This window comes from Pempheris klunzingeri, chromosome 10 (genome assembly GCF_042242105.1).
Source record: "Pempheris klunzingeri isolate RE-2024b chromosome 10, fPemKlu1.hap1, whole genome shotgun sequence".
Classification (NCBI taxonomy): domain Eukaryota; kingdom Metazoa; phylum Chordata; class Actinopteri; order Acropomatiformes; family Pempheridae; genus Pempheris; species Pempheris klunzingeri.
In genome coordinates this window covers 10,441,781-10,457,737 of record NC_092021.1, presented here as the reverse complement: position 1 = coordinate 10,457,737, position 15,957 = coordinate 10,441,781, and the positions used below count along the sequence as shown (strand labels likewise).

General features: G+C 41.7%; 1 protein-coding gene across 2 annotated transcripts in view; it reads left to right on the top strand.

Annotated features, from left to right (window-relative positions):
• Window positions 1–15,957, top strand: part of pard3bb (par-3 family cell polarity regulator beta b) — a 194,005-nt gene that overhangs the window by 169,939 nt on the left and 8,109 nt on the right. For both annotated transcript variants that reach the window (XM_070837742.1, XM_070837740.1), the window contains exon 24: window positions 5,405–5,481. In XM_070837742.1, the coding sequence (XP_070693843.1) occupies window positions 5,405–5,481 (77 nt within the window). The remainder of the gene's footprint in view (window positions 1–5,404; window positions 5,482–15,957) is intronic.

The window sequence follows — 15,957 nt, the reverse complement described above, 5'->3', positions numbered from 1 at the left end:
TTTTGATTAACACGATGCCTTCATCTATCAAACGCACACAGAATCAGGGTGTGCAAGAGTGTGATTGTGTGTGCATGGATTTCCTTTTTGTGTGTCTGTGTGTATATTTAGATATTTCTCCGTCCCACTGAAATATCACAAGCCGCCTGAGATGAAGTAATCATGAAGATAGGTCTTCAATATGAACCAGTGACAAAATCCACCTAATAACACTCAACCAGGTGTTGTTGTAATTTTCTTAAAACCTGGAGCAGTTTTTACACCAAGTAGCAAATCTGAGTGAGAGCTGGAAGGCTTTTCCACTTAAAGAGTAGAGCTGTATAGCAACCGAAAGAAATTATAAACAAGACGGTGTTGCAGCCAGAGACTCAGGTGGCCACAGGACTGTAGGGTAACTTGCTGAACAACCACAGCAAAGTAGTAAATGTTGCTTACAGTCTGCGAGCGTGCGTTCCCTACTGCTAAAACCCATTATTTAGTGCAAACTACTACAACGTAACATGACAACAACCACAGAGGCTCCATACACATAGAAGCCTTACTTGTCATTTTGTGACAGCAAACAATTATTTAACATTAGAAATGGGCAGGTTAGCTTCACATGGGTTTACGTACTTAAGCATAGTTTGGAAGTTTAAACAAAGGCACTTTATGTAGACGGTTGAAGCTTGACGTGCACACATCGCCGTCACACTGAAGCTCCACACATTGTCTTTGAAATCATTGGCAAATGGCGACATCCTTTTGTCCTCAACTGCACGAGATGCCCCGATCAGTTGGTCTGTCGCCTGATGTGTGTCCCTGAAAGTGACACACACACAGAAATTGCAGAGTCTTCAGAGCTGTGTTTTAATTGTGTCAGCACAAAGTGCTGGCTGAGCAGAACGACATGACTGATACGGATTAGAACTCGCCTTCCCTTATTCATCGATTTGTACTCGGATGGGAGGCAGGGCACAATGTAGGGATCACAGAAAGGGAGCAAATTCTTTTTTTTTATGTCAATTTACAGAAAGAGAAAAGGACATTGGGAGTGAGAGAGACAGGTGGACTTAGAGTAGAGGAAACTTATGGAAGATGGGAGGCAGGGGATTGTAAAAAGGGAGGAACAGGAGAGGTTTTAGGGAGGAGGGCATGGAAAGTTACCAGAGGAGATTGTTCTTATTTTGCCATTTGATTGATTTTAGGAAGGGAGGGGCCACTGAGAGGCAGCAGGGGGAGGGATGTGGAAGAAGGACGAAGGAAATGGAAGAGAGTGTTGTGAATTCACGGAAAAGTGATAGACGGGTGTATAAGAGGGAGGAAGGGTAGGTGGAGTAAGATAACAGCATGAAGGAGAAAAAACCAACGAGTGGGGTTATGGAGTTGGACTTAACAGTACTCGGAGGTGCTCTTTATTTTACTTAAGGAGAGTCGGTTAATGACGGGAGAAGATGAGGCGTAGACGTGGAGAGAGGGAGAGAATGAGGGCGAGAGGATGAAAGGGGGAGGTGAGAAGTGAGAGTGCGAAGCAAGGAGTTGATGTGGAGTAGGGAGATGATGAGGAAGTGTTGAAGAAGAGCAGAGAAAGAGTTAAAGAGAGAGATGGAAAAAAAAAAAAAAACGAAAGAGACACTTCACATTTGGGCTAAGTGTTCTCAAAGAGGCAGTATGCATCTACCAAATACCCCATGTCAATCTGAATCCCTTTGAAATCCTTGAAACAGCTCGAGCGAAAAGGATGGGATGTTTGAGCCATCATGTGTGTGTGTCTGTGCTGAAAGTGATGGGGTGGTGTGTTTTATGGGTAAATTGAAGGGTCTGTTGAAAGGAGAGAGATGAGCCCCTCTTACAGTGTGTGTGCCTGTGTAAGTGTATGTATGAGTGTGTATGAGTGTGTGTGTGTGTGTGTGTGTGTGTGTGTGCGCGCTCCCTCTCCCTTCAGTATCAGTCTCTTCTGCTTGATTTCCGCGCTCTCCTCTCTGCCTCTCGTCTGCTCGCTATGCCGTGAAATGGTTTTTCACTAGACCATTACCCCAACCAGTGTGCCACTGTTGCCACAGACCTCAGCGAGCGAGGGGGAGTGTGTTTAAATGTGTGTATGTGTGTGGTGCGCGCCTGGAGAGAGAGAGAGAGAGAGAGAGAGGTGTGTGTTTGGCTGCGTGCATGAGAGAGACTGTGCATGTGTTTGTGTGTGCAGTAGCTGTACTTGAAAGAGAACGATTTTGCATGTTTTGTGTGTATGTGGGGAAGATGGATTGTGTGCACATTTTGGTGTGTGTGTGTGTGGGGGGGGGGTGCACAAGAGAGAGAGAGACTGAGAGAAAGGAAGTGTACAGTATGTCCCACGCAAGCTCAGCTGTCATAGTGTTTGCCCTGCACTGTACACCTGTCACAGTTGTGAATGCTGTTAGTCTACTAACGTCTAACATCTCTCGCTCTCCCTGTCTTTCTCACACACACACACACACACACACACACACACTCACACACAAACACTAGCACACACAGCTACAAACAGACTGATAGAGGCAGTTATAATCGTAGCTGGCTCACTAACCAGCCTGGGGGATCTTCCAGCCCCTGATAAGTTGTTTTTGGGATTGTCAAATTTTCCGCAGTAAGCATCTTTCAGTGGGGCTTTATGTATTTTGTTACCTTGGCCAAAAATGTTTCCAAAAGACCTGAATATAAACACAACCTAGATTCACATTGTTGTTGTAATTGAATACATTTTCTTGTGTTCATTAGTCTAAATACAGTACTCTTCATCAACACACTTATTTGTCGTCAGTCACTTATGTCAAGCAGTGATTGTGAGTGTGCGGTCACATAGAGATATATGTTTGCTTGCTCGCCTCGTACGCACACATGCACGTTCATTACACACTCGTCTGTTTATGTTTGCTCAATCTGTGGCATCACACAGTAATCTGCTCTTAATCCTCGTGTATGGAAACACACAAAGACATGCACACTTGAGCAGAAGAGCACCAAACCATACACTCACTCAGTCAATCTGTCTGTATTAAGGCACCTTTTAGGTTCCACATCCACTGCCTTTTAGATGACAGTAGATGACGACAATAGATGGCAATATTCTACATGTTCCTTATTCCTTAAAAATCCAGGAAAACACGAAAATCAACAGCAAATTGATTCCAGTATTTGTTTATTGACTGATACAGTGTATCTTATTGACAGAAGTGATACTTAAATGCTCCAGCGGATGACATGTTTCCTCACTACCGTGAACATGGACGTGCTTTATTTTAAATCAATCCCACATACTACCACCATAAACACTCAATAGAGCACCAAATGTGTACCAATCCACGGCTGAAAATAGTCCCCAATAAATGCGTTTTTTACTCCTGTTTCAGTAATGGTTGTTAAAAACTACAGTGCCCAGCTGTTTCAGGAAATTACTGAGCCTTTATTAAAAATGAAACTTGTGTCTGTGCCTTCATAGGAACCAGTGAGCTTTGCCTGAAAGCCACAGGCAGGGAAGTACTAAGAGAGGGACTCTCAGGTCTTTTCATAGGATCTGTTGACAAGTAAAATCCCTTAAAGACAGTTCTATCAAGCCTATATGCTTTTTCTTTACCCCCTTACTCATCGCTCTCACCTCTCAGTCTTCACCAGATGCTGCAGTCATGCTGCCCCCCCACACTATCTCTTTTTCCCTCTTTTAACAACTTGTTTAAACTGTGTCGTTCATGTCCCTTTCACCTCCCCACTCTGTCGTCCTCGTCTTCACCCGGTTCTCTCCCTTGTTTTATAATTCACCTCTCATTCCTTCTCTCTCCCCGCCGCCGCTCAATGGCTTCATAATATCCCTCCTCCTCTCCGTATCCCCTCTCACACGCTTCTTACTCATCTACTTCTCATTCGCTCTATCTCTCTTTCCTCCTTTCTTCTCCATCTAATGCCTTTTCATTCTTTCACTCCACCTCTCTATTCCCACCTAATAACCCACTCTCTCCCTACCTGAGATATTGAAGCTATAAAGACAGGTGTTCAAAAAGAAAGCACGACCAGCAAATCTGTTTTATATGCCTTCTGGCATCATTCCCTGGAATGCGGACAGAGAAGAAAAGGCTGCGGTCTCTAATATCTAATTCTCGGCTCCTTTCGCATTGACAATATTCCCTAGAGGCGAGGAGAGAAGAAGAACCCAGCTTTCTATAAAACCTTCAACCCTTTGTCTTCACCACTTGGACACACTTCACATACTATACACTTCATTCTCCTTCCATTATGTTCGTTTGGATTTAATTGCTGTCTGTTGCTTCTTCTTCCACTGTCTAGGACCATAGTGTACACCCTATCTTTACCCTACTACTGGCTCTAAATTGTGCAGGTGACTTACAGTAATGTCCCACAGTGTTCTTGAAGAAAGAGTCATATTTGATAGAGATTTGTATTATCAACAAAACATTAACATTAACAAAAGCATCATCTAACAGTGGCAAATGTTTGGTAAGCTATATATATGATGGGCTATTTTCAGAGGCTCAGCATTACACACACTTTGAAGGGACTGTATAATGCTTCAGTTCAGTATGTATGTATAGTCACAGCACTCATTCACCGAGTCATATCTCACTTTCTTAACCCACATTATATTAAAATAAGTCTCATTTACAATATCCAGTGTGTCTTACATACAAAATGGCTTGTGTGTATGTCTGCGTGTGTGTGATTGTGTTTGCACATGCGTGTGTGTTAATAGAGCTTGTTGACGTTTTGGGTTTAGTCGGCTTCTTTAAGGAGCGCCGCAGCAGCTGGAATCTCCCTACTGAATAGACCGGGATAATCTCTGAGAGAGGGACTGTGTGTGTGTGTGTGTGTGTGTGTGTGTGTGTGTGTGTGTGTGTAAGAGGAAAAAAGAGAGGAATGGGAATAAGTGGAGGAAGAGAAAATGAGATGTGTGAGAGAGAACCAGTGAAATGAAGAGTAAGAGAGGAAGTCAGAGAGATTGAACTGTCAGCAGCTTGACTTAATCTTTTTTTTTTTTTTCTCAAGATGGAGATGAGACTGTGTGTGTGTGTGTGTGTGTGTGTGTGTGTGTGTGTGTGTGTGTGAGAGAGAGAGAGCGAGATGACTCCATCCTGTTTTGAAGTAACTTAATCTAGGATGGAGACCTTGTCCACCCCCTAAAAAACCTCAGAGGACTGAAACTCTAACTCTAAATCCCTAATAACTAACCTTTGTCAACCCTAAATTACCCCTGTATCACAAACACTCACAAAACTCAGAGATACACATAAAAGGAAAATGAGGAGCTTAATGGTGCACACTGCACATGCTTAGGCTCACAGTTTTTGACACGGAAACATATAATTTAGGCCGTTTTCCTTGAATATATCAAAACTGTGATTCTGGTAAATTCGCAAACTAACCGACTGTCTGTCTTTACCAGGTGCCAGGCAGAGGGGTAGATCATCGGTTGGCACCACGATATGAAGAGGTGGAACGTCAGTATGCATCTTTACCAAGGTACTGCTGCTCCAAGTAACTGTTTTACTTCTCTTCTCTTCTCTTCTCTTCTCTTCTCTTCTCTTCTCTTCTCTTCTCTTCTCTTCTCTTCTCTTCTCTTCTCTTCTTTGGTCTTTGAAGCCTCTAATTAAATCTGTGTAGCCTGCATGTCTTTCTGTGTCTCTGGAGGCCTCAGTCCCAGCCAGGAACTCACCTTATCCCCTCCCTGGGGAAACACACACTCAGACGGGTTGAAAGCCGATCCCTGACTCCTAGATCTGCTCCCCCACCAAATCTTACTTTGTCTTATGCACAATCAGTAGTTTTCTACATCGTCATGAGTGGACTCGATGGTGTTTTTTTTTTTTTTTGTTTCTTTCACTCTCTAACTTCAAACCTCAGCTGTCATAGTTTGGTTGTCTATATGTTGTATTGCACAAGAGGCAGCAAATTTCAGTACAATTATTTAATTATTTCAATAGATTTGAAGAGCTACACTCTCACACAGCTTTATTCAGACATTTGAAAAGCCAGGAGGCAGGTGAGTGGAGGACACAGGAGAGAACGTCATGGTCAGACTTGACAGTCAGGCAGGCAGCCTCAGCACTCGACTATCTGTGTGTAGCATGCGGTAGCCTATTGCCCGCTGCATTTGGTTGTTTTCCTCCCTGGACAGCATGAAATATCGCTAACATTAGCCAACACAGAACAATAACAGCTCCCTGAGTATACTAATCAATTTTTGAAGGACTCTTTCCATTTATTTCTCATGATGTGTTTTCAGATGAAATCAGATAAATATTAAGGTCCAGAATGGCCACGGCCATTTAAAAGTGTGCAACATTTGCTTGGAACACGTATGAAACCACAGCTGTTCTCCGACCATTAAAACATCTCAATGTGAAAGTCGAAGACACATTATATTCTCCAGCCATCATCAGTCACTCCAGGTTTTCAGCATCTCATTTTTCATTTGCAACCTTTCCACCCTCTCTGCCTGAAAGGCCTCAACTTTAATTCTCTTCTCTTTCTTCACTCTTTCACTACTTTTACATCTCCATATTGTTTTGCTTCCGGTTTTGTGCTTTATTTTAATTCCTTCCCCTCCACAGTCCTCTAGTTTCTCATTTTGTCTTTTTCTCTACATCATTTTCCAGGGATGAATAGTACTATGCTAATGTACTTACTTAAAGCCCCTTTCACACGCCCGATATTACTGTACTGTGAATTGGCTGTATCTAAAAATAAAACGTATTTGAGTGAAAAGGGAAGTGTAAAGTCCGAGTAGTTGTTGCTACCTCCTTCTCACCTCATTTTATTTTGCTTCTAACAACTGACACCTCGGCAGACTAACAAGCCAACAACAAATGTTTGTTTGTGTGTGTGTGTGTGTGTGTGTGAGAGAGAGAGAGAGGAAGTCAATGAGTGGACTGACAGACAGAAGTTTAGAACGTTAGAAAGTTTATAGCCAGGTTCCCACCCCTGTTAAAATGGTGAGGGATGGCTATTTCACACCTCTGTCGTGCGTGTTAGTGTGTGTGTGTGTGTGTTGTGCGTGCACGTGTGTGTGTGTGTGTGTGAGCAAGAGTGGGTCTGTATGTGTGGGTGATGACTTTGGCAGATGGGAGCGAGAACAGTGATGATAGTTTAGAGGTCTGGCTGTGGTATCTGAAAAGCCTTGGGAAATTGGACACACACATACTCACATACAGTACACCCTGTCTCTGTTTCCACTTTCAGACATGCACTGTAATCCGAAAATGCTGTGCCAATTTTACACATAGACCTCATGTTTGAAAAAGACCCAGAGTCATTTTTCCATAAAAGTCACTGTGACAATCTGCCTGCGTACAACCTGGTAACAGTTCTGAAACATTTTCTGCACGGCTGAAGTATGATTTAAAACAGTCACATTGGCAAAAAAAACGCAGCTTTCTTCCATAGGCTGTTTTCGCATCTAGCATGCAAGCCGAGACTAGAGAGTGATGCTTTAAATACCGTAGCTTGCGCTGACCTCTAAATTAGAGAGCTGCTTTCCCCCCATGGATGAGATAACAGTAAACAGCCTTAAAGATTCATGTGTGTTATGCCTGGTGTGGCACAGTCTCACGTGGCTGCTGCCAAATTTTGAGAACACAGCACTTTTTTTCCCAGAACAATGTGTCAATATAGGTTTTTCCACAAAAAACATACCAGTCTGAAAGCCAAAAAGCTGTTACTAAACAGGTAGCTAAACCCCTCTCAGAGATTTTATGTCTGAAAGAGACTCATCTTATTCTCAGTCTTAATTTATCAGTCTTCCTGCCTCTGCATCTCTGTCTACACTTTCTCCTGCTGTCAATTAACTCAAGAGATACTTCAGCATCTACAGAGTCAGAGAAAGAGGTCATGTTTGGAAACCACATCCAGGCTGTTGACCTTATCAAAACATATTATTACAGGTCCAAGAATAGCTAGTAGGCTGTGTGTATCTTGTGTCTGCAGGCCTGTATACCTGTACGCATGTGTGGGAGGGACCACGTTCGTGTATGTGCACGTATGCGTTTGTGAGTGTGTGTATGTTTATATTATTCCATGTCAGTCCAGAAATAGCTGTAGGGTTGCTTAGCAAGGCACTGTATGTTTGACTCAAAGTCAGTTAGCCGGAGCGCTGGGTATGTTGTGTACATGTGTGTGCATGCACGTTATCACTGCAAGGCAAGTTTTTGATGACTCTAAAATTAAAACATGACCCAGCAGGAGATGATGTTTCCCTGTCTAAGGCACAAACACAAACCACCACACTGGCAACAAATACCACTGTATGAAATCGAGAGAGGGAATATTGTATGTTTTGCTTCTCCATAAAACTATTATGCCCAGTGTATTTGGTGATATTTGGTATATCAAAAAAAGATACACAGGCAGAGTCATTATGACACTGTCACATCACTGTCACAACCATTAAATGAGACAGGCTTTTAGATGCTGTATATGCACAACCAAAATCAATGTGTATGTAAAATAATGTTACAGACAAAAAAGTTTGAGATCTACTGCACGTCTTATTTAAAGCTGAAGGTGATTTTAATCCATCAGAAATGTGTAACCTTTTCAGACAGTCAGTGCTGTGATCTGTGCTCAAAATTCCCAAAATAGTTTTTCTTTCTATTTTAAATTATTATTTTTCTTAAGAGCTGAGAGGTGTATGTTTTCAAGGAAAAGGAGCACCGGCGGTAAAGAAAAGAGAAGAGGGGGAGGTATGCTTGCGCATGTCCTTTCACTTCAAATCCCCCAAGGTCTCCTCTCGCTGCCATTTTCTTGAAATTACCTCTCCATCCTCTTCACCCCCCAATCTCCACTTTCTCTCTGTATTTCACCATTTTCCTATACTTATCCCCTTTCCATCTCACTTTCTCTCAGCGGTGTTGAGAGTGGGTGTCCCTGTACCTCCATCCATGAAACACTGCTGGACATTACAGTTACATTTTTGCATGTGATGAAACACATTGCAGGCTGGAATCAAACCCGGAAAGTTGTGGTTAAATGGTGTGTGACTTAAAGCGCTTACAAAGTTTGTGCTAATGTTTGAGCATGAATGACTGAATACATCTGTCTGAAACAGACTTCAGAGATTTTTAGGCATACATATCTATTATATATATAAATATGTGTATGTGTTTGTGTGTGTGTGTGTGTGTGTGTGTGTGTGTGTGTGTGAGAGAGAGAGAGGATTTTGGTCAGTCTGAGGTCAGTAGATGGCCATCAGAGTGTGTGTATGATCAACATTAGCAGGTTGTGCCCCGACCATGTGTGCACTATTAGTGCTCTATTTACGTATTCAGTCTCTCTCTCTCTCTCTCTCTGTCTCTCTCTCTCTCTCTCTCTGTCTCATACGCACACTGGTATCCATTCTTGTTTTATCCTATATTACTTGTTATATTTAAAAAAAACAAAACCAAAAGAAGGAAAGGAAAAAGGTAAAGGTAACATATTTCACTTAAACTTAAAGATGGAGGGGTAATAATGACAAGTTAATTCCATGAGAGTTGGTATGACCCAATTCATAAACCATCATTTCTGAGTATGTGGCTTCCAAAGCACACAGGACTGGACTAAGTCAGCCTTGATTAAAAACATGGTTTCGCTCTCCAAGGATTTCTGTTGATAACAGCGATCGGTTGTTCAAAGCACAGTCTTGACCCAATTGGATTAGCCAAACACCCTTTCCCATTTGTCCTTGTTACTACTTTTATTGGATTAAAAGAGCCAATCAGAATTGCTCTTCAGGTTTCTGGGAAGGCTGTCACTTCCTCATTATAAGGATAATTGGATAATTAGTAATTAGAAAGCAGATGTTATATTCTGCCTTGCGCTCTGTCTCTATATGTCTCTTTTAGTTTCATTTCTCCATTTATTTCCCTCCACTTCCTGCCATTCTTTGCATCTTTCTCCCTTCCAGCCCCTCCTCTTCTCTTTCTCTCTGAACTTGGGGTGAAAAGGACATTACTGAATATTGTTTCACTCTGCTGGGGAGGGAAATGAAATGGGAATGTCTCTCACTTCTCTCTTCCCCTCGGTCTCTCTTGAGAAGACCTCCCAACCAGGCATGAGAGTTTCCCAGACCACTCGACAACTGCTGCACAATCCACCCCATTGTCCACTTGTTTTTCTGCGTCTCCGGACTCTGCTTGTTTGTTAGCCATGTAGGAGATCCCAAGAAAGACCCTGCCTCTCATAGACTGCCCCCCCACCCCCTCTCCACCTCCCTCTCTTTTCTCTCTTGACCCCACCTTGTTCCTAGCTCCTAGTGTTTCTGGTGTGTTCACCCATTGCTGCTTTAAAGGGTTCTGGTCACAGCTTTGATCTCGAGCACGGACTCTAAAAAGCTGGGTTACAACCCATAATGTGTTGCAGAGCCAATGGGCATGACAAGAGTGTGATATGCTTTCATATGTCTGGACCCCGGGGGTGAGGCAGGAGAGTTTTCTTTCAGGTCCACGACAGTGAATGTTTAACAGGTTTTTGGGTGTGCTGGAGTTAAAGAGATGTTAAATGATACTGTGCCCATGTGGAGTAAAGGAGGTTTGCTACAAGCTGTGAAATCTACACACATGCATTTTCCACATTTTCTTGCCTATTTCAATTCAGTCTCCTGTAAGAGCTGTCGATGATGTGCCTGTATGTTAGATAAAGTTGTATAAACTGATCACCAGAACTGTGAAATGCATAAAGGAATGTTACATTATTATTTATGTCTATCTGAAGAACAAGAAGATGGACTATGCTTCATACATTTCAACAGTTGCAGCTGTGAAATGTTAACATCTGGCAGCAGCCTAATGACCATCTGCCGTCACTGTGCTGCTACAGGCTTCTTTTTCCCCCCAGAAATTCTAAAAAGTTATAATGGATAGTTAAACGATAGTTCTTTTACCTAATTACACAAACTACGAAAGGCAACATGATGAGCATGTGCAAAAATTGAGCTCCCATCAAACTCTTTGATACCGAATGACACACACCGTAAATTGTTATGATGATGATTCATGGGTCTGTTGAAACAGGAAGCAGCTCATGTTACTGCAGCAGGCAGGGGTTTGACACTAAGATAAAGCAGTGAGATTGGGGTGAAGTTGGTGAATTGATGTACACATTTACCTGCTGCTTCAGTGTCTCCTCCATTTACCACTAAAGTTGCAAATACACTATGGTCTCAATGAAATTCATCATATACACATACCCAAGTCACTGTAGAGCATTAATATGTTGCGCAGTTGCCTGTACATAGACGCAGTGCAAAGTGTTCATGGGCTTTTACAATCCTCCATCTCCCTGTTGCAAGCACTATTTCAAAACTCCTCTTCATGTACCAAATTTGAGGGATCGTAATTTTGTCAGCAATTTGTATCCTGTGGTCATGCACGGAGCAAAATGTCCCCAGCTTGAAACTATTACATATGGCTGAGGGAGAGCCTTATTGGCTCAAGATGTGTAATAATGGAGGCTATCTGAATGGGATATGGTGTTATCAGTAATGGGCTTCAAAATGTTTCAGGAAGTCACCCACTATGCTGCTTTGTGGTTATGTATGATACTGCTACGACTAAATGTCATCTTTAGTTGGAATAGTTTCGGCTGGTATGGGTGGACATGGCCTGCCGATGTGATCAGCGTGTCTTTATGGCTGCTGCACATTCAAGTATCTGAAAGTCTTGGTTTGTACCATTTAACATGACTGATGGCTTAATTTGATGATGTCATTTTCTAGAGGTTGTCCCTGAAATCACTTCCTCTGATTTTAGAGCTCATGAACAAAATGATACCTGTGAATACTCGAACAATGCAATTGATTTTAACATTGTGTAAATACATTTAGACATATATAAACATTTTCTTCTTATTTATAGTAAAGTAAAATTTAATTATAGTAATAGTTTGCCATGAATCCTTATGACAGATTAATATCTTAAATAAGGTAGTGTGACTTTGCAAAATATGGACGCACAAATGAAGATGTTAGGGTACAGCTATATTTGGCACCTTAAAAATGTAATTTCTTTTCTTTGTTTAATCTTTAGAACATTGTGGTAAACATTCATGGATTATTTAGTTGTGTAATGGACATCCTCTTCTCCTTGGTTTGTATGGTTTGGCTGCTGACACTATTTGGAATAAAGTGCCATCTGTTCTCATCAGCCTACGAGGTAATATAGTTGATCTTAAGATGCTTTGTGTGTGTGCTTCATCGAGGGTGGACTTGGTGTGCAACAGGCAAATGTCAGAGAGTGAATCCAATGGAAAAGTGGCGAAAGAGTTGCGCTTACATGATGACGAAGCTTTTGAAGGACACTCCTGCCCCACGATGTAGTAGAACAGAACATGTTTCTTAGTTTGTTGATCTGTCGGCTTGTCTCCGATTTAACACATTGATCAGAATTTCTGTTTTTGAGGAGATGCCTGCAGTAAATGGTCGATTATTGGCTGCAGCTTCATCGCTCACTTTCCAAATGGCATGGCTGTATTATGAGGGGATGCGAAGCGCCACTCCAAATCCCCATTGTTCTGCCCTCTCTGTGTTTCCGAGGCAACAGTCTCCAACCATCTGGAAGGCCCTCATCCCTCAGTTCCTCTCACTTTCCTCTAATGGCTTTCTCCCGCGTCCTTCTCCCATCTCATTTCCTTTTTCTTTCAGTACAGTTACTTTTTTTGTTCTCTCAGACATTTTCTTTTTTTTTTACTTTTTTGTGCTCTAATTTCATTCTCTCTCCTGTTTTCCTCCTTCTCACTGTGGATTTTTCTCGTACTTTTCACTTTAAGTACTTACCATATTCCTGTACTCTTTCATTTGCTCATTCCCTGCCGGCTTTGTCTGTTTTTCTTTTAACGCTTCAGCTCTGTTCTTTAATACGTGTACTTTGTATTATGCACCATCACACTCATTCATACCCTGTTACACACATCGCATATGTCTAAATGTGTATTGTGCACACACACTTACATACACAGGGGAATGTAATCATGTTAGTTTCCTGGACTGGTCAGTTTGTAATTCATGATATCCAAGTGGATTCATTATATTTGACAGAGTTTTATTGACAAAGACAGATAGGAGCCCCTGAAAGGTGTTTAGTTTCATTCAAACGTGAACTGTATGAGCAAGCATCCAGAATGTGTATGTGTGTGCACGCTGCTCTAAAGTAGAGCCGATTATTCTCAGCAGTTGCTGACCTTCAGCATGCTAGTTCTCTGGAGGGCAGCACTTGTTTCTTTGCCTCTTTTCTTCTGTTCTTCTTTCTATTACTTTTCTTTCTTGTCCCTTCCTTCTCATTTTCTGCTCCTTTCTTCCTCCTCCTTCTTTCATGTTTTTCTTCTCAGCTTCACAAGAGCATCCATTTGGGAGGTTCAATCTCTCTTGCTTGTAGTCCTATTTGTCATTCCCATTTTCAGCTTTCAAATGTAAAACTATCTCTTTTTTTCCCTCCACCTTTTTGTCCACCTTATTGTCTTCTGCTTCCCCCCTTTCACCTTGTCTCCTTTCCTTTCCCCTCAACTCTTCCCCTATTGCTGATTTTTGGAAACCCTTCTCTTTCTCGTCTACGCCTCATTATTTGTATCCAGATCCCTCCTTCTCTCTGGTTCTTCTTCTCATCCTTGTCTTTATCCTTCCTTCTCTTCCTTTTATTCTGTAATTGTCTGCCCTTTGCCTGGAATCGATCACTCATTTCAACACAAATGTGCCCCTGTTGTGAAGCCCTAATTGGCACATAGTCCTAAATTAGTGGGCATGTAAAAAAAGCCAAGAATTGCATCTCCATATTACTTAAAGTTAGTTAAATAACCACCAGTGGAATACTGTCTACTACTGTTTGTCTACAGTTGCAAATGTTAATTGCCTTAACTTGACATGGCACAACAAGCTTAAAGTAGAAACTAGTTGCATTTCTAAAGTCAAAGGGAGTGCTATTAGCTGACTTGCTATATTACTTTGTGGGGTTACAAGTTTCGGTAGAAGAATACCCACTGAGGACTGGAAAATCACCTGAGTGGAAGCTGTGGTACTACTGCAGAGTTTAGATCAACAATAGCAGCCCTGTCCTGCTCCTTAATTTGGTCAGGGGAAGTTTACAGCTCTGCAACTCCTCCTAAAAAATGTTCTTGTGTAAAAGTAAACCATACTGATACATATATCTAACAAGGAAGATTACATTCTTGCTTATCGAAGGTTTTATAGTGGTTTGTTGAAGGTTGTATAATGGTAGGGCTAACTAGCTTTACCACGTTCAGTAAGACACAGACAGTGCTGGCCATCAGCTGGTGAGGATGCTGACTTGTCGCCCGGAAGATGTAGCTGAGTTTTATATCATACAGGCAGCACATGTGCATATTTAGCATCCACTTACAGGCTTTTCTAATTTAAACAGATCATCTGAATCATGTCAGCTGTAGACAGAGTTTTCAACTGATACACATTTTAGCATTAACACTAGCCTATGCTACTTCAAGGTAAAATCGTAAGCTCTTTTTTTTTTTTTTTTTTAAAGTGTGAATTTTGAATGATAAACTCATTTTAAGTGTATTTGTGAGGGCAGTGTTTTACATGTATCACTGCCCTCTATAACACCCCTATTGTAAGTTTTTAATCCATGCCAGTAAAAAGCATTAAGGTAGCTTTTCTTTTACTGCAGTTGCAAGGTTATCAGTGGTCCAGTCCTCAACCAAATGGGTGTTAACTTCACCAAATGGTGTTGAAGGTTTGAATGTTGTGTCTATGTATTTGGTATGCCCCCTAATCCTGGTTGATAATACCCTTCCTTAGCCTTTGACCCCATCTTCTAAGTGTTTGGTGGGAACTGATGGAGTATCATGTGACTTTTGAGGGGTCAGGAGTCGAGGGAGGTTTAGGGGTCTCTAGCACACACACAAAGAAACACACACACAAGCACCAACACAACCAAAACACGAGACAGCTGAACCAACAGAATACCATCTCTGACATACACACACATACACTCAGACACACAGTATGTAACCACTTAACCATAAGTAGGAAAACAGCTTAGTGTCTTATTGGGCCTCTACTAATAAAACAGAAAGCCTCTCTCTGCTGCTGCAGGCGTCACTCTTGGTAGCAGAGCTCTGTTCGGTTAAGAGTTTGTTTTTTCACTGCTCACACTTCATACAGTTCCAGATACCTGTGCAGTGTGCTCTCACAGCAGCTTTGGGTGGTTTAACTTAGTCAAACAGAGACAACTGCCAATCATGCTCAAAGCCTTTGCTCTCCTATATGGTAGTGGAGTGTCTTGTCCTCGTGATAGCACGTCCCAGGATCCCCCTAAGGATCGGATGATATAATTGGATTTTGAAGTACTTTACAGCAAAATGTGCATATTCATAAGCAGCGCCTGATTTTCATGAAACTGTTTTGTTCAACATAGAATATACATATTTGTTTATATAGAAGACACACTGACCACTGGTGGTTCCTTTAGATGTGGGGCAGGTCTTCTTTTCGCTCCTTGATCAACCTTGTGTTTTACCAGATGATTTTGATGATGGTTTTCTTTCACAAGTCAATTTCATAGATAACGTGATGATTTACTCAACAGAATTTACTAAGCATCTCAAAACCAATACTAAAAGTAATTGTGATGTGATGCAGGATTCATTTTCATTCCAGTACAATCCTCCCTACAAATAGACCTCTTTTTTTCCTCCCCTTCCTTGGATGGAAGATAAAATATTTCTCCACCCTTCATTATTTCTCACTTAAGCTTTTATTGCCTCATTGTTTGGACTGTGATGCTGCTGTGATTAAAGCTTCATAATGAAGTATCACATTAGGAAGATGGAACTAAGTTAAACTTAGTTAAACTCCAGGGACATTATATCACTGCCGCTCCATTTTCACTGCGGCTCACCAAATGACATTACGACAGCAGTTGTGGAACAATTTGAGCTATTAATCTGTTTTATTACCAGACTGTCAAAATACCCTGACTCTCATTGACAAAGAAT